This window comes from Hypanus sabinus, chromosome 1 (genome assembly GCF_030144855.1).
Source record: "Hypanus sabinus isolate sHypSab1 chromosome 1, sHypSab1.hap1, whole genome shotgun sequence".
Classification (NCBI taxonomy): domain Eukaryota; kingdom Metazoa; phylum Chordata; class Chondrichthyes; order Myliobatiformes; family Dasyatidae; genus Hypanus; species Hypanus sabinus.
In genome coordinates, this window is record NC_082706.1 from 89978713 (window position 1) to 90000009 (window position 21297).

Consider the following 21297-nt stretch of genomic DNA (forward strand, 5'->3'; position numbering starts at 1 on the left):
ACAGCATAGAAATATGTCATTGGGCACAAATCATTATGTCAACCTATGGACACCCATCACCAAGCAGTTCATTATACTCTGCGCCTAAGTGTTTGAAGAGATCATCCATGTACTACTTAAGAGCTGTCGTCAAACCAGCTTCAACCATTCTCTCAGGCATTCCAGATACTAATCACCATCTGCATGAAGCTGCCCCTCCTATCTCCTCCCAAAAGGAATCCCCCTTACATTAAGGCATGCCCTCTTGTTTTATCCATCTGTGATTAGAGGGGTGGCGAGAGGAGTTCTCCTTTAGTTTATCCTATCTCACGTATATGCTTCAATCATGTCCCACCTTAACCTCCTCTATTCCAAGGAAAAGAGACATAGATAACTTCTCCAGTCTCCCCTCCCAGATGGTTAATCTGATCAAGAACAGGTGATTAGGCAAGGATTTTGCTTCAGTGACACAGGTTAGGAACAGGAGCGAGTTCTGAGTCACAGAATTCAATGTTATGAGATTTATGTGGACTGTGCTTTATATTGGTGTCCTTCAGTTCTTTTGATATTTTCTTTCTTGTGGCCGATTGGCAGGTGAGAGATGGGGGGGGGGGGGGGGGGTTGCAGATTTTTGATGCTACTGTTGCTGTTTTTTAAATTTTTTTTAGTGTGAGGGAGTCAGGGATTGTTATTGTTGCTGTTTTATCTGCGGGGGAAGGGTTGGGGATGTGTTGCTATTGTCGCTGTCTTTTTTCTGCAAGTGAGGGGTTCAGGGATTGCACTGTCACTAGAACTAGTGCTCAGAATGATCACTTTTCCTTTGCCACAGACACAAAAATTCAAACCTCAAGACAATGTAACACACAAAATACTGGAGGAACTCAGCAGGCTTTGCAGTATCTATGGAAAAGAGTAAACTGTCGACGTTTCAGACCGAAACCTTATAGCAGTACTTTGATTTCCAGCATCCGCAGATTTTCTCGTGTTTGTGATTCAACCACAAGACAGGCGGGTTTCACCAAAACTACGAACCAAGTCGTACACACGCGAAAAAGGAAACCAACAGACAGCTCTTCCTTCGTACTTAAAATAAGACAAAGGAGCAGAATCAGGCCATTCGGCCCATCGAGTCTATTCAATCACGGCTGAATTATTATCCCTCTCAAACCCTTCTTCCCACAACGTTTGACGCCCTTCTGATCAAGAATCGCTTTAAGTACGTTCAGTGACTCGGTCTTCTCAGCCGTCTGTGGTAACAAGTTCCACAGGTAGGAGTCGCGGACCACAGACAATAACACGGAATCCACCCGGTGCTCGGGTTCACCAAGTCATTAAAAGCCAAAGATACTCACACACAGTAAATAGCAAAGTGAAACGACCCCGTCGAACTTCGACAGACGACGCCTCCCCCGGAACGACCACTGGTTAAACCAAGGCGGCTTCGGCTGTGAACCTCCGGCCATCCATTGACGCCGAGGCCAACAGAAACGTCCCGCCACCGACCGACAGCAAACTGCGTTCGAATTTCGTGTCCAAGTTCCTCATTTGTCAGCGCAGGGGACCAATCACCGGCCGTCTTGCTGCCGATCACCCGGAAGTTACGCGCCGGCCCCCTCCCCCGGGAGCTTATTCGGAGACCGGTTGTCGGCCTCATGTGAGGGCTTTGTGGATTTGATCGTTTTTGTGTGGAAATAACCCCCTGGCAGTAGCTTGGTGAGGAAAACATTTCTTAAAATAGTGGTGGGCTGAGATGGTTCTGCGGTTTGTGTCAGTTCAGAAGCTTCTGCGGGGCTGGGGATTGCGGACTCTTCACCGGGGTGCCTTAGTGGCATGAAGCTTTGATAATGATGTTAGCTGTAGAGTAATACCGCTCTGAAATATGTACTTCGGCTCATGATGCCCCTGCCTAATCCCTAGCATTTTGTATGTGATGCTCCGGATCTCCGGTATCTGTAGAGTCTCTTATGTCCAAATTATAACCATTAGTGATTGAAAAATATCCTATCTTGATTCTCCAAATCTTGTAACTCTTAAATATATCTTTTTCTGTGATTGGTATCTCTGCTAAAGGGAAACTTTTTCCATAATCTACCCAATTTATGCTTCTCATAGTTTTGCATACTTCCGTTTGGATCTCCTTCAGGCTTTGCTGTTCAAAGGAAAACAAGCCTAGATTATCCTCATAGCCCATAGCAATATTCTGGTGAACTGGTGTAATTGCATCTTTCCCATAGTGTGGTGATGAGAATTGCACGTGTATTCAGCTGTATGCTTACATTCTGTGTCTCAGATAATGGGGACAAGAAAATGTCCACCATATGTGCTTGTTGCTTACTTCGTGGATTCTTGGATTTGTACATCAAAATCCCTCTGTCCCTTGTTACATTTTAGAGTCCCAACATTCATTGTGTGTATCCTGACTTTATTGGTCCTCTGAAACAGCATTGCCTTGCAGTATTTTGGGACTAAATTATCATAATCATAGCTAATCTGTCACAATAAAAAAACTGCATTTGGTGGTAAACTTAGTAAATATATTTGCTAATTTCTGAAATTTAGTAGTCACACCTCCTGCATTTACATCCAACCAGTTAAATAATTCATTTGGAGATACAGCAAGATAACAGGACCTTCTGGCCCAACTAGCCCTTGCTGCCAAATTACCCATGTGACCAATTAGCCTACTAGGAATGTGGGAGGAAACCAATGCAGTCATGGGGAGTATGTATAAAGAACAGCGATAGGAATTGAACCCGGGTCACTGGCCTGTGATAGCATTATGCTAACTGTTACGTCTCCCATATAACAAACTGTGGCGGTTCCACTATTGACCTCTATGTTAAGTATATACTGCATTAGCTTTATTTGTCACCTGTACAATGAAATGCGTTGTTTTGCGTCTGCAACCAGCGCAGTTGAATGATTGTGCTGGGGGCAGCCCGCAAGTGTTGCCATGCTTCCAGTGCCAACGTTGCATGCTAACAACTCACTAACCCTCGCTATCCATCTTTGGAATGTGGAAGAAAACCGGAGCACCTGGTGCAAACCCACACATTCACAGAAAGAACGTGCACACTCCTTACAGACATCGGTGGGAATCGAAGCCCAATCAGTGATCGATGGTGCTGTAAAGGGATTGTGCCAACCATTGCGTTACTGTGCCACCACTACACAATTGATCACAGGTTACCAATCGTAAAAAAAAAACTTTCAACCGTTATGCTCCCAGCACCAAGCCAATTTTAACAAATTGTCACAGGACTGCTGTCCCATTTGGCCTTGGTTATATTAGCCAGTTTTAGTTTTCCAACGTAGACAAGGGTAGATGGAGCTAGGTTACTATTACTGGCCTGCCCTTCCTGATATTGGGTACCAATTGGACATTAGTAAACATTACACTACTCTCTAATATTAAGCTAAGTTAATTATAAGTTAAACGGAAGTAATCTCACTTTAATTCCAAATGGATGTTATATTTTGAAAGGCTGCTAGTTTCAGATTTTGAATTTGAAAGAAGGCAAGTGAAGTTTCTCCGAGTATTCTTGCCAAATTTAGTTCTGTAATTAACTCTTAAATGGATCATTTAGTTATTTAACCCATTGATGTTTACAGAAGATTTTTGGTAAAATTTGGCTGCAATTCTTCCATCATTTTAATACTTCAAAAAATTTAAATATAAATATAACAGAATATACGTTGTTGCTTTGGGGTATCTATCGTAGGAATGGGGACTTTCATTCCAATTTATTGGTGCTTTAATGAATATAGTTCAATTGATTTTTTAAAATTAGCTGCTTGCAACTGATATTTGATTTCAGTTACGAATTTTTAATGGATTGCATCAACAACTCTTAAGTATTGAAATGACATTATTTCTTACATCCTTCACATACATGTGTAAAAATCTCTGTCTAAATGTGCAATTCATAGTAATTTGTAATAAATATGTACAACAGGACAGTCAATATAGCATGGAAATACAATTATATCAGTCTGATGGCCTAGTGGAAGAAGCTGTCCTGGAGCCTGTTGGTCCTGGCTTTAATGCTGTGGTACAGTTTCCTAGATGATAGCAACTGGGAGTTTGTGGTTGGGGTGACTCGGGTCCCCAGTGGTCCTTCGGGCCTTTTTATGCACCTGTCTCTGAATATCCTGAACAGTGGGAAATTCACATCTACTGATGCACTGAGCTGTCCGCACCACTCTCTGTGGGGTCCTGCAATTGAGGGAATTACAGTTTCCGTACCAGGCAGTGATGCAGCCAGTCAGGATGTTCTCAATTGTGCCCCTGTAGAAAGTCCTTAGGATTTGGGGACTCGTGCCAAATTTCTTCAACCATCTGAGGTGAAAGAGATGCTTTTGTGCTTTTTTCACCACAGACCATGTGAGATCCTCGGTAATGTGTATGCCAAGGAACCTAAAACTGTTCACCCTCTCAACCCCAGATCCATTGATGTCAATGGTGTTTAGCCTGTTTGCATTCCTCCTGTAGTCCACAACCAGCTCCTTTGTTTTTGTGACATTGGGAGGGAGGTTATTATCCTGGCACCGCTGTGTCAGGGTGATGACTTCCTCTCTGTCGACTGCCTCATTATTATTTGAGATTAGGCCAATCAGTGTAGGGTTGTCAGCAAATTTAATTAGCACAATGAGCTGTGGGTGGCAACAGAGAGAGTAAAGGAGGGGGCTTAGTACACAGACCTGAGGGGTTTCTGTGTTGAGGGGTAGAAGTGAGGAGGCCCACTCTTACCACCTGTCGGTGATTTGACAGGAAGTCTGGGATCCAGCTACACAAGGCAGGGTGAAGGCCAAGATCTCTGAGCTTCTTGTCGAGCCTGGAGGGAATTAATGGTGTTGAATGCTGAACAGTTGTTCAAGGACAGTGTGTAGAGCTGTGGCTATTGCATCATCTGTCGATCAGTTATACCTGTAAGTGAATTGTAGGGGGTCCAGTGTGGGTGGTAGCAAGCTGCAGATGTACTCCTTGATCAGCCTCTCAAAGCATTTGCTTATTATTGAGGTGAGTGTGACAGGGCACCGGTTGTTCAGACATGTTGCCTTGGTCTTTTTAGGTACAGGAACAATTTTAATACCTCATGTAAATCTCACAGAATTTTCAAATCTTTAGTTTTGAATAGAATTTGAATATTTTTATTGTTGATTCCAGTAAACTGGATAAGTTAACAACCCCAACATAGATCATTACTGGTTTTGTTCTAATGTATTTATCTTGCACCAGTCAACATTCTACTTTAAACCAAGAAAATTATTGGGTTTTTTCGATGCAATAAATTGTACAGTTACTGGATACTTTGAGCAACATGTACAAAATGCTGGAGGAAATAAACAGTTGACAGTTCAGGCTGAGACCCTTCATCAAGAGTCTGAGTTCTTAGAAGCAGCTTTGGAAGATACAGAGTTTCATCTTTCTCCCATCATTAATTTTTTTATACTTTTCTATTAGTTTTATAATGTTGATACTAGTGGAATTTCTTTTTCCACTGATATCATTTGGAGCCATTGTTTTCAAGTTCTTCTCTACATTTATATCTTGATGTTGTATTTACCTTCATGATGATTGCTCCAGTTAAACTGTGAGATCCTGTGAGTAAAGGAACACTTTCCTTCCATTGGTATTAATTTCACAATGATCTCTTTCCTAAGAGTGACAATTCTACCTGTGTTATGCCACCTCAGAGATGTTTAATACTGCTTAATTTGGGTGCTTGATTTCCAGCTTAAACCAAACAGCATATGAAAATGGATATCCAGAAGGACTTGCAGCCTCCAAAGCAACAGCCTATGGTCTACATTTGTGGAGGTAATCATTTTGATATCCCTTGATCACAATTGATGAACTGAATATCAACATTTTTATTTTACTACAATGAAGATTATAGTGAGATGAAGCTGGTGTTTTATGTACTTAATTTACCTTTAAAATTCTTACTAAATCAAGAAGCTACAAGTGGTTTAAAGGATAAATGTAAGATATCATATCTGTCACATTAAATGCACCTGATTCAAAATGAAGATTATAGTGAGATGAAACTGGTGTTTTATGTACTTAATTTACCTTTAAAATTCTTACTAAATCAAGAAGCTTCAAGTGGTTTAAAGGATAAATGTAAGATATCATATCTGTCACATTAAATGCACCTGATTCAAAATGACAGGATTTGGATATCTAGATCTCACTCTTAATATGTAATATCTTTTACTGATACAACTCTCTTTTCCGCTTTCTTCAAATGGATTGCATTGTCTGAAATGTTTTTAAGTCGTTAAGTTAGTTTTTTTTGAGCTATTTAGTGCAACTACAGGCATAATGCAATAACTGTCGATTGGTGACTTTAAATCAGCGGTTCCTAACCTGGGGTCCACGGACCCCTCTGTTAACGGTCAGAGTCCATGCATAAAAAAGGTTCGGAATCCCTGGTAGTATTCAGCACCAATATCCGGAGAACTCTCAAAGATGCATGTCATCACTTGGCATTACCTACAGTCTTGCAAAGTTCAGCATGCTGTGTGTTTTTCTTAAAGTTGCACATTCTGCATTCTTATCCATTAGATTTCCTATCTTTGATTTATCATAACAAAATGGGGATTTCACTATTAGACAATAGGTGCAGAAGTAGACCATTCGGCCCTTCGAGCCTGCACCGCCATTCTGAGATCATGGCTGATCATCTATTATCAATACCCGGTTCCTGCCTTGTCCCCATATCCCTTGATTCCCCTATCCATAAGATACCTATCTAGCTCCTTCTTGAAAGCATCCAAAGAATTGGCCTCCACTGCCTTCCGAGGCAGTGCATTCCAGACCCCCACAACTCTCTGGGAGAAGAAGTTTTTCCTTAACTCTGTCCTAAATGACTTATCCCTTATTCTCAAACTATGCCCTCTGGTACTGGACTCTCCCAGCACCTGGAACATATTTCCTGCCTTTATCTTGTCCAATCCCTTAATAATCTTATTTGTTTCAATCAGATCCCCTCTCAATCTCCTTAATTCCAGCGTGTACAAGCCCAATCTCTCTAACCTCTCCGCGTAAGACAGTCCAGACATCCCAGGAATTAACCACGTGAATCTACGCTGCACTTCCTCTACAGCCAGGATGTCCTTCCTTAACCCTGGAGACCAAAACTGTACACAATACTCCAGGTGTGGTCTCACCAGGGCTCTGTACAAATGCAAGAGGATTTCCTTGCTCTTGTACTCAATTCCCTTTGTAATAAAGGACAACATTCCATTAGCCTTCTTCACTGCCTGCTGCACTTGCTCATTCACCTTCAGTGACTGATGAACAAGGACTCCTAGATCTCTTTGTATTTCTCCCTTACCCAACTCTACACCATTCAGATAATAATCTGCCTTCCTGTTCTTATTCCCAAAGTGGATAACCTCACACTTATTCACATTAAACGTCATCTGCCAAGTATCTGCCCACTCGCCCAGCCTATCCAAGTCACCCTGAATTCTCCTAACATCCTCACCACATGTCACACTGCCACCCAGCTTAGTATCATCAGCAAATTTGCTGATGTTATTCTCAATGCCTTCATCTAAATCGTTGACGTAAATCGTAAACAGCTGTGGTCCCAATACCGAGCCCTGTGGCACCCAACTAGTCACCACCTGCCATTCCGAGAAACACCCATTCACCGCTACCCTTTGCTTTCTATCTGCCAACCAGTTTTCTATCCATGTCAATGTCTTCCCCCCGATGCCCTGAGCTTTGATTTTACGCACCAATCTCCTATGTGGGACCTTATCAAATGCCTTCTGAAAATCAAGGTACACTACATCCACTGGATCTCCTGGATCTCACTGGAACTTCCTGGTTACATCCTCGGAAAAACTCCAACAGATTAGTCAAGCATGATTTACCCTTGGTAAATCCATGCTGGCTCGGCCCAATCCTATCACTGCTATCTAGATATGCCACTATTTCATCTTTAATAATGGACTCTGGCATCTTCCCCACCACCAATGTCAGGCTGACAGTTCGATAGTTCTCTGTTTTCTCTTTCCCTCCTTTCTTAAAAAGTGGGATAACATTAGCCATTCTCCAATCCTCAGGAACTGATCCTGAATCTAAGGAACATTGGAAAATGATTACCAATGCCTCCGCAATTTCCAGGGCCACCTCCTTTAGTACCCTAGGATGCAGACCATCTGGACCTGGGGATTTGTCAGCCTTCAGTCCCATCAGTCTTCTCATCACTGTTTCCTTCTTAATGTCAATCTGTTTCATCTTCTCTGTTACCCTATGTCCTTGGCCCATCCATACATTTGGGAGATTGTTTGTGTCTTCCTTAGTGAAGACAGATCTAAAGTACTCATTAAATTCTTCTGCCATTGCTCTGTTTCCCATAACAATTTCACCCAATTCATTCTTCAAGGGCCCAACGTTGTTCTTAACTATCTCCTTTCTCTTCACATACCTAAAAAAGCTTTTGCTATCCTCCTTTATATTCCTGGCTAGCTTGTGGTCGTACCTCATTTTTTCTCCCCGTATTGCCTTTTTAGTTAAGTTCTGTTGTTCCTTAAAAATTTCCCAATTATCTGTCCTCCCAATCACCTTAGCTCTGTCATACTTCCTATTTTTAATGCTATGCAATCTCTGACTTCCTTTGTCAACCACTGTGGCCCCTTTCCCCCCTTTGAATCCTTCCTTCTCTGGGGGATGAACTGATTTTGCACCTTGTGCATTATTCCCAAGAATGCCTGCCATTGCTGTTCCACTGTCTTTTCTGCTAGGCTATCTGTCCAGTTAACTTTGGCCAGCTCCTCCCTCATTTTTCCATAGTTCCCCCTGTTCAACTGCAACACTGACACCTCCGAGCTGCCCTTATCCTTCTCAAATTGCAGATAAAAACTTATCATATTATGATCACTACCTCCTAATGGCTCCAAGATCACTTATCAAATCCTGTTCATTACATAACACTAAATCCAGAATAGTCTTGTCCCTGGTCGGCTCTCGTACAAGCTGTTCCAGGAATGCATCCCGTAGGCACTCTACAAACTCCCTATCCTGGGGTCCAGCACCAACCTGATTCTCCCAGTTCACCTGCATGTTGAAATCCCCCATAACTACTGCGACATTACCTTTGCCACATGCCAGTGTTAACTCCCTATTCAACTTGCACCCAATATCCATGCTACTGTTTGGTGGCCTGTAGACAACACCCATTAGGGTCCTTTTGCCCTTACTGTTCCTCAGTTCTATCCACACAGACTCTACTTCTGATCCTATGTCCCCTTTTGTAAAGGACTGAATCTCATTCCTCACCAACAGGGCCCTCACCCCCTCTGCCCACATTTTTGTCTCTACGATAGCACGTATACCCTTGCACATTCATTTCCCAGGTCTGATCTCCCTGCAGACATGTCTCCGTTATCCCAACAATGTCATAGTTACCCATTCGCACCTGAGCTTCAAGCTCATCCACCTTATTTCTGACACTTCATGCATTCAGATATAGAATTTTTAGCCCATTTCTCCTCTCTTTGTTTGAATCTCTGCCTATTGTGCTTAACCCAGCTCCCCGAACTCCCATCGGGCTATACACCCCTAGAATTTTGTTGTCCTTCCTAAATTTACTTATTCTTTCTGCACATTTAACTCCATGTTCCGTCAGACCATCCCTCTGTACATGTGTCCTCCTTATCACTTGTTTCGCCTCACCTTTCTGTACTACACACATAATATTCCGGAACCGTGTAGTCCCCACCTGTCCTTTGTTCTTCATCTTGCTATCCTCTCTCACATTCTGGATCCCCACCTCCCCAAGAAGCACTAGCAAACTCCCCTGCAAGAATGTTAGTACCACTGCAGTTCAGGTGTAAACCGTCCCTTCGGAACAGCTCCCACCTTCCCTGGAACAAAGCCCAATTATCTAAAAACCTGAAGCCCTCACTCCTGCACCCATCGTCTCAGCCACGAATTAATCTGTATAATCTTTCTGTTCCTTGCCTCACTTGCACGTGGCACAGGTAGCAATCCTGAGATTGTTACCCTGGAGGTCCTGCTCTTCAGCTTCGCACCTAACTCCCTGAACTCCCTACGCAGGACACCCTCATTCATCCTACCCACGTCATTGGTCCCTACGTGGACCACAACATCTGGATTCTTGCCCTCCCTCTCGAGAAATACCTGCACCCGATCTGAGATGCCTCGGACCCCGGCACCAGGGAAGCAACATACCATCCGAGACTCCCGATCTTACCCACAAAATCTCCTGTCCGCCCCCCTGACTGTAGAATCCCCTATCACTACCGCTCTCTTCTCTTCCCTCCTCCCCTTCCTAGTCGAGGGTCCAACCTCAGTGCCAGAGACAGGACCACTGCAACTTGTTCCTGGTAAGTCATCCCCACCAACAGTATCCAAAACGGTAAACTTATTGTTGATGAGAACGGCCACAGGGGTGCTCTGCTCTCTCTGTCTGCTCCCCCTGCCTCTCTTGACTGTTACCCATTTGCCTACCTCCTGTCTTTTTGGTGTGACTACCTCCCGATATCTCTTATCTATCTCTGCCTCTGCCTCCCAAATGATCCATAGTTCATCCAGCTCCTGCTCCAATTCCCTAACTCGGTCTGATAGGAGCTGCAGCTGGATGCACCTGTTGCAGGTGTGGTCATCAGGGACAACTGTGTTGACCCTGACCTCCCACATACTGCATACGGAGCACACCATTGCTCTAACTGTCTCCCCCATTACTTGATCCCAGATTAGTCAGAATAAATGAAAAAAGAACCTACTGACCTTACCTTTTTACCTCAGCAAGCACGTACTCAGGCTCACTGATTTCCTCTCACCGAAGCCCACTAAGCGAAAGCCCAGCATTCTGCTCCCACGCACTCCGCTGCCCGCTCTTGAAAGTGGGCCTCTTTTTAAACCCCGCGCTCGCCACTGACGTCACCCGCGCCTGCGCAGTTTTACCTTCCTCCTCAGGTACTCTCCAGGTAGGTCCGACGGTCTCGGCCTACCTACAATGGCTGATCCTCCAATCTCCAGTCGTCTGTCGACCTCGAGCACTCCTTACTTCTGCTCCGCTGCCCGCACCAACTATTCTGGAATAGAAGACCGGAACTTGCAACTCTAAGTTGCCAGTCTCAACTAAAGGTTTTGGGCTAATACTGACCAGTAAAGGGATATGGGAATGGTGTGTTTGCAAAGAAGTGACATTTGATTAAGTTAAATGACTGGCTTAATGATGGTAACTAGGGATGTACTGTAGGGCAGTGAAAAGTAGGAATGCAAAGTGGCAGAGAAAATTCATGATTTTATATATATCATGAATGGCTATTTCATTTTAAGTTTCCAAAATCATAGCATCAACAAGAAAAGTGTGAACTCTTGTCTTTGGTTTCAGTGGAAATGCCCCACTGAAACCATGTTTGCTATTCAGTATTGCGGTTGATGACAAGTCTTGAAATGTGGCAGGGTTGTTAATAAAATGAGGTGGTACTGCTGCGGTTGGTAGGTGCTACAGAAACTACTTATGGAAAAAAATGGAAATGGAGCCCTTGAGGATTATAAAGAAGCTAGAAAATAACTCGAACATTAGGAGAGCTGGGGGTGAGGGGGGGGGGGGGTGAGGATGAAAAGGAGAGTCAGATTGAAAAGAATCCTATAGTATTCTATACATGCATCCTTCTTCCAAATTGTTACTATATACCAGGTACAGTTGCAGGCCCAGCATCACCCCACTGTTGACTTCCCACTGACTGCCAATCATCAAAACATCCATTTATCTTAACTATTCAATTAACCAATCTTCTATCCATGCTAATATATTACTCCCAATCCATGCATCCTTGTGGACAAGACCTTTTTTGCACCAGGTATTACCAGGATGTCGCCTAGATTACAGGATATGTTCTATAGGGAGAGCTCGGATATACTTGGGATTGTTTTACCTGGAGCCGTGAGAGAACAGGGAGACTTGATGAAAGTTTATAAGATTGAAGAGTGGAGTCAAATTCTGTTTCTTGGGGTCAAAATGTCTAATAGAGGATGTGCATTTAACATGGTGTGGGGTGGGGGGGTAGTTCAAAGGTGATGTGTGGACAAGTTTCTTTTACCAGACCATGGTGGGTGCCTGGAATGTGCTGCCTGAGGTTGTGGTGCATGCAACTATGATAAAGGCATTTAAGAGGTTATTAGCTACAGACACTCTCTTGCATAGAGAATGGAGGGACATGGACATTATGTAGGCCAAAGGGATTTATTTGTTTATTAGGCATTTGATATCTAGCTTAATTGGGTACAAAATCATGGGCTGAAGGGCCTCTTCCTGTGCAGGACTGTTCCATATTATAAAGATGACCAAAAAGATGAGAGGAGTGTAAAATTAAAAGAAAATGCAAAGACTGGTGCAGGTCCTGACAACAGTTAAGTGGGGGGAAACATTGATAGAGCAACAATTGGGTGAAATGTAAAGGAAACGTTAAAGGCATATCAAGAATATCACATATCCTTTCCAATTACATTATAAAAATAATAGTGATCAGGACCAAAATGCTCCATTAAATGATATTGTAGCGAAAAGTAAATGAATTTTACTTTGGTATTTACAGTAAAAAAAGGAGTTTAGGTGTACTGGTGACAGCCAATTCCCAATAATATCAGAAAATTAAGACTGAATCAATGTTTCTATAAAAATAGTGATGCAAAAAATCCGATCAAATAACGTGCTAAATGATCAGATGATTTCCAGACTTCAAAAGGAAATGAGTGACTGAATCTCCTAGACTATGTTGATTCAGAAACTGCTCCTTCAGATTTGGAAAATGGCATGTGAAGGAGGGAAATTACAGGCCATTTAGCTAAACATGTTGAGAAATTGCTGGATCTGGTGATAGTTTAGGACATCAAATACTCAGTTGATTAAGAATCACAAAAAGGAAAGGAGTGGTTGAAAAATGTTTTTTCCCCAGTGGGTACTAAAATTGTGGACAGATGGACATTGTAAGGATTACTGGAAGGTATTTGACAAAAGTTGAGGTTAATTTGGAACACTCTTTGCCTGCCAAGGGGAATTAATACTTTTGCTGCAATTTTAGGTTCAGTGTTAACAGAAGCAAAGTTGTTATGGGAGATAGAGTTGGATCAGCCATGATGTCCTTTAGTTAAAGTACTAAGTAGTTCTTGCATTCCCGTGTTCCACTGGGATCTACTTCAACAAGCTCCTACTTGGTCACTGACTTTTATAGATCTACTGGATCTAACAATTAGAACCGTAGAATGTTTTCAAAGCTGCATAATCCTGTCCTGAGAAAACCAAACACTCAGTGTCTGATGTTAGTTTTCCAAACAACTTTTGCTAGATAATTGGTGAAATCCAAGCTTAAGATTCTGGTCATTATTCCCACTATACATTCAGTAAAAGAAACCTGAATAGATTCTGCTGCACATAAATTTTATTTCCTTCACTAATTTTCTTGTAGCAGTAACTATTATGCAAGTGATTTAAAACTGTAACTTATTTAGACGCTTGTGACTGGAATTTAATAAATTCTAATACTTTTATACAAATAGCAATCTGTTTTGCCTTGACTATAATATCCACAATAATATTCATTTCATAAAGCCAATCAATTCTGAAGTCCTTAGCAATGCTGGATTGCTTAATGCTTTGTCACGAGGGTTCATAAAACAAACTTCTCTGGATTTTTTATTTTTGCAAATTGTAAAGCAGCTTTAGAATACTTTGTTTATAGCAAATATTTCTACTTAATACCAGGGTTTAAAATGGACACCGATATCAATGACAAAAATTGTGCCAGTGTTGACTGGCAGTAATTCTCCAGCAAATTTCCAAGTCATTCCTCCAGCTACATAACCTTTATCAAAAAGTCAATGTTTCTCCCTTTATCAGATAAATATACACAAATGGTTAATTAGGTAATGTTGACACAAATGTAATTTAGTGGTGTTAAACAATGAGATGTTGTTTACTTATTTCAGAGTGTCACACTGAAAATGAAATTAAAGCAAGAGATCCGATCCGATGCCGAGAATGTGGTTACAGAATAATGTACAAGAAGAGAACAAAACGATGTATCCTTAAGCGTGTGGTATACAATATAATTTTAACAATGTTTAAGTGTTCTGCTCAATTTACAAAGTTAGTGTGTTATTCATGATGATGCAAGCTGAACCTTTATTGTTAGAATCACTTTCGTCCTGCAATAGATTGTACTAACATCTAAACCCAGGAATGTCCAGCATCCATTCCTGCCCTTGTGACTGCCAAGTCTCAGTAATGACCACAATGTTGTAGTTCCACATACTGACCCATGCTCTAAGTTCATCACCCGTATTCCTGATGCTTTTCACGTTAAAATAGACATATTTCAACCCAACTCACTGATTGCTATTTTGCCCTAGCAACTGTGATCCTTTCTCACAGTCTCCCTACATATTACACCAATTGCCCCATCTTCCGACTTGTCACTCTGGTTACCATCTAGACAGGCCTTTCTCAGAAGAGATCCTAGTGATCCACAAATCTGAAGCCCTGCCCCTTACACCAGTTGCACCAATTGTTCATCCATGCAATCATCTGTCAAATCATTCACTGGAATGTGGCAATCCAGAGATGACCAACCCTAATGTTCTGCTTTGCAGCTTCCTTCTTGGCTCACTATATTACCCCTTCAGGGCCTCATCCTTTTTGCTACCTATGTTATTGTATCAATATGTACCACAACTTCTGACTGTTTGCCTTCCCCCTAAAGAATGTTGCAGACCTCATCTGAGATGCCTCTGGCCCTGGAACCTAGGAGGCAAATACCATGTTTTTACTTCTAAAGACTCTCCTGTCTGATCCCTGAATAATTGAAACCCCTATCACCATTGTTCTCCTATTCTTCCCCCATTCCTTCTAAGCTACAGAGCTAGGCTCAGTCCTGGACCTGGTTGCTGTGGCATTTCCCTGGTAGGTTATCCAATCCAACAGTATCCAAAGCGGTATACTTATTATTGAGGGGAATAGGCACAGGGATACTCTTCACTAACTGCCTATAACCTTTCCCTCCTGATGTTCACCCAGCTAACTGTCTCCTCCTACTTGGGGGTGTCTAACACTCTGCAGCTCCTATCAACTCTTCATTCTCCTGAATGAGCCAAAATTCATTCAGCTCCAGTTCCCTAGCACAGACTGTAAGGAGCTACACCTAGATGCACTTCTTGCAGATGTAGTAATCAAGGAGATTGGAGTTCTTCCAGATCCCAGACCACTGTCCAGGGATCTATTACTGTTCTAGATCAGCACTAATAAGGGACAAAACTCAACCTAGCCTCTGCCTCTCCTTGCTGAAGCCTTCTTGCTCTAACATTGGCCCACTCCCACAATAGCCGCTCCTTGTAAACCTGACTTTTTATTTGCTCTTGCCAGGTGCCTATTAACCTGAATGAATTCAATCCTCACAGAAAGTCCTGACAGATCCTAGTCGCTTTTTAAATCTGATGTTTTAAATATACCACCCATTTGTCACATTCATCATCACCCCCCCCCCCCCACCTGATGCAACCTGCCAGTTTACTTTTTAAATGCTGCCCTCCTCTGTCAATCCATCAGTTTGATCTCCTGTCTCACTACTCCCCTTCTCTTTGTACTGGCCACCTCACATCTCCAGTCAATTGTAATTCAAAACATTGACAATCTTGCCTTGTACGGATGCCGCTCGACTTGCTGAGTTCCTCCAGCAGATTGCAGTACCTCTTGTGTTTCTCTTGTCTTCTGACCAGAGTTCTGTAGGCCACTTAGCCCAGTGATTTTTGGTCCACCTTTCCATCATGGCTGACCCATTATCCCTCTCAACCCAATTCTCCTGCCTTCTTCCTGTAACCTTAGACACTCTGGCTAATCAAGAACTTACCAATTTCCGCATTAAATAGGCTCAGTGACTTGGTCTCTACAGCTGTCTGTGGCAGTGAATTTCACAGATTCGCCACCCTCTGGCTAAATAAATTGCTCCTCTTGTCTAAATAGACATCCCTCTGTTCCGAAGCTGTGCCCTCTGGTCCTAGACCCTGATCTAGGCCTTCCAGCATTCGATAGCTTTCAATAAGATGCCCTCTCATTCCTCTAAACAGTAAGTACAGACCCTGAGCCATGAAACACTCCTTGTATGTTAACCCTTTCATTTCCGGAATAATAGAACATAGAACAGTACACCAGAGGAACAGGCCCTTTGGCTTGTTATGCCAAACCAATTAAATTAGTAATCAAATGGCTAACTAAATTATTAATCACTTCTGCCTACACGAATGCCCGTAACTTACTATTTTTTGACATTCATGTGCCTATCTAAACATCTTTTAAAAGTCTCTAATGATTCTGCCACTATCACCACCCCAGCACCACACCCAGCTGTGTAAAATAACTTACTCCTCACATCTCCCTGGAAATTACCCCCTCTTGCCTTAAATGCGTGGGGTATTAGACATTTCAACACTTTTGGGGGGAGGGGACAAAGATGTTGGCTGTCTGTATACCTATGCCTCAAAAACTTGTAATCCTTTTAGATTTCCCTTCAGCCTCTGTTGCTCTGGAGAAAATAACCAAATTTTGTCAAACCTCTTGAAACTGAATCTCAGGGTTGTATATGGAGACATGTATGTACTTTGATAAATTTAATTTTGCTTTATCTTTACTTGTAGCCCATGCCCTCTAATCCAGGCAACATCCTGGTAAACTTCTTCAGCAACCTCTCCAAAGTCCCTCTGCTCAACACAGTTCAGTATCTTGCCCTTAACAGTGTACTCTGTCTTTGCATTTGACCTACCAAGTTGCAATATTTACATTTGGTGGGCTTAAGCTCCATCTGCCATTTTTCCATCCATATCTGCAACTAATCTATATCCCCTTGTATTCTTTGCCAGTCATCCACATTATCCACAACACCGCTAACCTTCATATCATCAGCAAACTTACTAACTCTCCCATCTACATTTTCAACAAGGTCATTTATGTACATCACGAACAGCGGAGGTCCCAGTACAGATCCCTGCAGAACATCACTGATGACAGCTAGAATAAGTCCTTTCGACCACTATCCTCCGTTTTCTACGGGCAAGCCATTTCTCAATCCAAACAGCTAATTTACCACGGATCCTTTGCATCTTAGTCTTCTGAATGAGTTTACCATGAGGGACCTTACTAAACACCTTATTAAAATCCATGTAGACAATATCCACAGCTGTACCTTCATCAATCACCTTTGTCACTTCGTCAAAACCTTGTAGGTAAAACACAACTTGCTTTGCACAATTATACTGATTTTCCCTAATTAGGCCATAGTTTTACAAATGCTCATAAATTGTATCCCTAAGAATTCTTTCAGTAACTTCCCTATCACTGATGTGAGACTCACTGGTCTATAGTTTCCAAGATAAATCCCTTGTTCCCTTCTTGAATAATGGAGTAATATTAATTATGCACCAGATCTTTGGGACCTCACCTATGGCTATAGAGCACACAACTGATGAAGTCCCCAGGAATTTCTTCTCTTGCCTCTGTAACCTGAGGTATATCTCATCAGGCCCCGGGGTCTTATCCACCTTAATACTCTTTAAGAGACCCAATACTACCTCCTCCTTTACCTTGAAATACTCTAGCATATCAATGCTAGTATGAAGATGCAAGTAAACAGCATCCACTGACTCTCAGACTTTTGTCCATACTGCCTGTTGTTTTCAAAAGATCTGTTAGGCAAGATTTCCCCTTAAGGAAACCATGCTGACTTTGGCTTATTTTATCATATGCCTCCAAGTACCCGAAACCTCAACCTCAATAATGGAGTCCAACATCTTTCCAACCACTAAAGTTAGCCTAAGTGGCCTATAATTTCCTTTCTTCTGCCTCCCTCCTTTCTTAAAGAGTGGAGTGACATTTGCACTTCTTTTAGTCCTCTGGAACCATACCAGAATCTCGTGATTCTTGAAAGGTAATTTACTCATGGCTCCATAATCTCTTCAACTATCACTTTTAGAACTTTGGGCTGTAGTCCATCTGGTTCTGGTGACCTGTCTACCTTCTGATCTTTCAGCTTCCCAAACACCTTCTCCTTAGTAATAGCAACTGCACTCTCTTCTGCCCAACTTTCTCAAATTTCTAGCATATTGCTGATGTCTTCCATAGTGAAGATAGATGCACACTATTTATTAATTTCATCCACCATTTCTTCACCTCTGACTACTACCTCTCCAATGTCAGTTTTCAGCGGACTGATAACTATGCTCCTCTTTTACTCTTTATATCTGAAAGAACAACTGGGTATCCTCTTCCATGTTACACCTAGCTTACCTTTTGTATTTTTTTTTTCCCTTTCCTTATGGCTTTTTTAGTTACCTTCTGTTGGTTTTTAAGGCTACCACTTTTTTTTGTATTATATGCTCTCTCTTTTCCTATTATGTTGTAAGTTTTCCCAAATGAAAGTTCAGCTTTACCATATTGGAATTGGATTCTCCACTTGTGGAACATTAGTGACCCTTACAGGTGATGAGTGTTAGAAAAGAAACTCATTACTTTTTTTTTAATGATAGCTTCATTATTTATGCTTTTTATTTCCTTAACCTGAATATTCACAGTGGTTGTTTTTGATGCCCGATGAACTTTTTCTCCAAAGCATTTACTGCTAATTCTTGTTTCTTTCAAAATCTAACTTCTAAATTTCAGGAGAGAAGCCTTTTTAGTTTACTACGTTAGAATTAAACATTTATTGTATTTCTTGAATGTTTCAAATTGTACGGTATAAAAGTGATGTTGGAACAATCACTGAATAATCAACTACACTGTACTTTTCCATTCAAGATTAAAGATTAATTTTATTTGTCCCATGTACATAAAAACAGATAGTGAAATGTGTCATTTGTTTTAACAACCAACATAGTCCATAGAGTTGCTGAGGACAGCCTGCAAGTATTGTCACACTTCAGGCACCAACATACATGGCATACCCACAACTTACTGACCCTAACTCCTATGTCTTTTGGATGTGGGAGGAAACCCATGCAGTCGTAGCCGGGACAAGAAATGAACACTGATCTTAAAGCTGCTGCTAACAGCTATGCTTCCATGCCACCCTTAAGTATTTCAACATAAAAATATTGCCCTTGTGTTTAATCTGAACAATGTGCTGATGGAAATATGTATAACCTTACTACACACTACCAGGATAAGTTCAAGTCTGACTGAGCAGCTCCAGTTGGCAACCATGAGGTGAAAAGCTGCAACAATGTCCTCCATGACGCTGTCACTGTGTGGCCTGACCACTGTCACCCAGTATGGGAGCAACCTTGCTTAAACTAATCCATGCTGGCCAAGGTGAACAGTCCTAAAAGCAATAGATCAGGTCAATGCTCTACAGTCCTGTTCTATCCAATCACCAATAATGGTTGGCAAATGCATAACTAATTACTATCATCAAGGATCCCCACCATCCAGGTACTGCACTCTTCTCACTACTATCATCAGGTAGGAATTAGAAGAATCTTCGGTCCCTCATCAGAAGATTCAGGAACAGCAACTGCCCTACAACCATCGGGCTCCTGAATCAGCATGAATAACCACAGTCTTATTTTTCTTTCATCGCTATTCTTCTGCCTCCTCCCCATCGTACTTTACTCCCTTACCAACCAAAAACCTTGTTGATATCTGCCCACAGATTCACTGCCCTTTGGTTGAATCACCATCCTCAGATCACTTTTAAAGGTACATCCCTTTATTCTGAGGCTGTGTCCTTAAATTCTAGGCTCTCCTAATAGATTCAAGATTATTTAAAGTCATTTCCAGTTCATAAGTGTAAAGGAGAATGATTAATTGTAACTCTGGATTTGATGCAGTAGGAAAAAAATAACATAAAGAACACAATCATAAAAAAAAATAATAAACATGTAAGATAACTTATATACAATCAATCTGTATTTCCATAAAGTGCTGCTAGGCAAAGGAGTTTATGTGCATAAGGTAAATGACAGGAAATATAGTTGCTGGTATGATGTAAAACTTCTCCAGATCCACTATACCTGGCTGTTCAAGTTTGTCATTCAGCCATTCACATTTATAGAGCTAAATGAAACATCATTCCTCCAGGGCCAAAGGACATATGATTCAGCACAACAGTCACAAAATAACATCATCACAAGCCCTTGAGTGGCATGGACTGGAGACTGATGGTACATGGGAAGTTGTCCTGCAGGTGTGTTTCTTCAAGAAAAACAACACAGCAATTCCTCATCTCCTGCTGGGTCAGCTGCAAACAAAGGCAAATCTACTTGTCTAATGCTGGATCAGCCACAGACGAAGGCAAATCACAAATGAGAACATCTGCAGATGCTGGAAATCAAAGTATTACACACAAAATGCTGTGTGCATTACACAGCTTGTCTCAAGCTGGGTCAGCTGCAGATGAAGGCAATCCAACTTGCCTTCCACTGGAGATCAGTTCTAAAGGGAGAGCCGGCCTGCAGCAGATAGCCCCCTACACAACATCGACTCCAACACGCCCACCCTGCCTCTGTTCTCTCCAAACCGCCTCCTCCCCTCGTGGCTGTAAAAGGTGAAACTGTAGCACAGGGGCCTGGTCTGTGCAGCAACCGAGTCGACACAGCTCTCCACCGCCAGTCTCACCAAAGAACTGGATTTGTAGTATTATCAATGCCCAACAGTGTCCTGTGATTATAAGAACATTTAAGACAGACATTTACACCATTTGTTGGAAGTGAAGAAGCCACAATTTCAATGAGCCCTCCCCTTATCCTTCTGTATCAATTACATTCCCAGAGATGTAAACGCTCCTCATAGGTTAAGCCTTTCATTCCTGGAACCATTCTCATAAACCTCAAGACCCTCTCCAGGGTCAGTACCAGTTTCCTTAGATACAGGACCCAAAACTTCTGACGATATTCCAAATAGGATCTGACCAATGCCTTAAAAAAGCCTCAGCATTACATCCTGACTTTTATGTTCCAGTCCTCTCCAAATAAATGCTAACATGTACTTGCCTTCCTTACAACTGACTCAACCTGCAACTGAACCTAAAATGAATCCTGAACTAGGATTCCCAAGTCCCTTTGTACCTCCAATTTATGAATATTTTTTTCCCATTTAGAAAATAGCCTACATCTTATTCTTGCTGCCAAAGTGCATGATCCCACACTTCCTTATTCCATCTACCCACCTCCCAATCTGCCCGTCTTTCTGCAGACCTTCTGACTCCATGGCACAACCTATCCCTCACCTATTGTCTGCAAACTTGGCCATAACGCCATCAGTCCCTTATCCAGATTACTACAGTAAC

At 42.0% G+C, this 21297-nt stretch overlaps 1 protein-coding gene across 1 annotated transcript; it reads left to right on the top strand.

Annotated features, from left to right (window-relative positions):
• Positions 1-1561: 1561 nt before the first annotated feature.
• On the top strand, positions 1562-18849 carry polr2k (RNA polymerase II, I and III subunit K). Its single transcript, XM_059971653.1, has 4 exons — positions 1562-1692; positions 5717-5800; positions 13958-14050; positions 18587-18849. Exons 2-4 carry the CDS (start codon positions 5734-5736, stop codon positions 18607-18609), a joined length of 183 nt encoding a protein of 60 aa, XP_059827636.1. The 5' UTR covers positions 1562-1692; positions 5717-5733; the 3' UTR covers positions 18610-18849.
• Positions 18850-21297: the final 2448 nt, after the last annotated feature.

What these genes read in the sequence shown, in the direction of transcription:
- polr2k (XM_059971653.1), top strand. Translation starts at nt 5,734, where the DNA reads ATGAAAATGGATATCCAGAAGGACTTGCAGCCTCCAAAGCAACAGCCT. An exon ending in TATGGTCTACATTTGTGGAG is followed by an intron (nt 5,801 to 13,957) that starts GTAATCATTTTG and finishes TACTTATTTCAG; the next exon opens with AGTGTCACACTGAAAATGAA. An exon ending in CAAGAAGAGAACAAAACGAT is followed by an intron (nt 14,051 to 18,586) that starts GTATCCTTAAGC and finishes GAATATTCACAG; the next exon opens with TGGTTGTTTTTGATGCCCGA.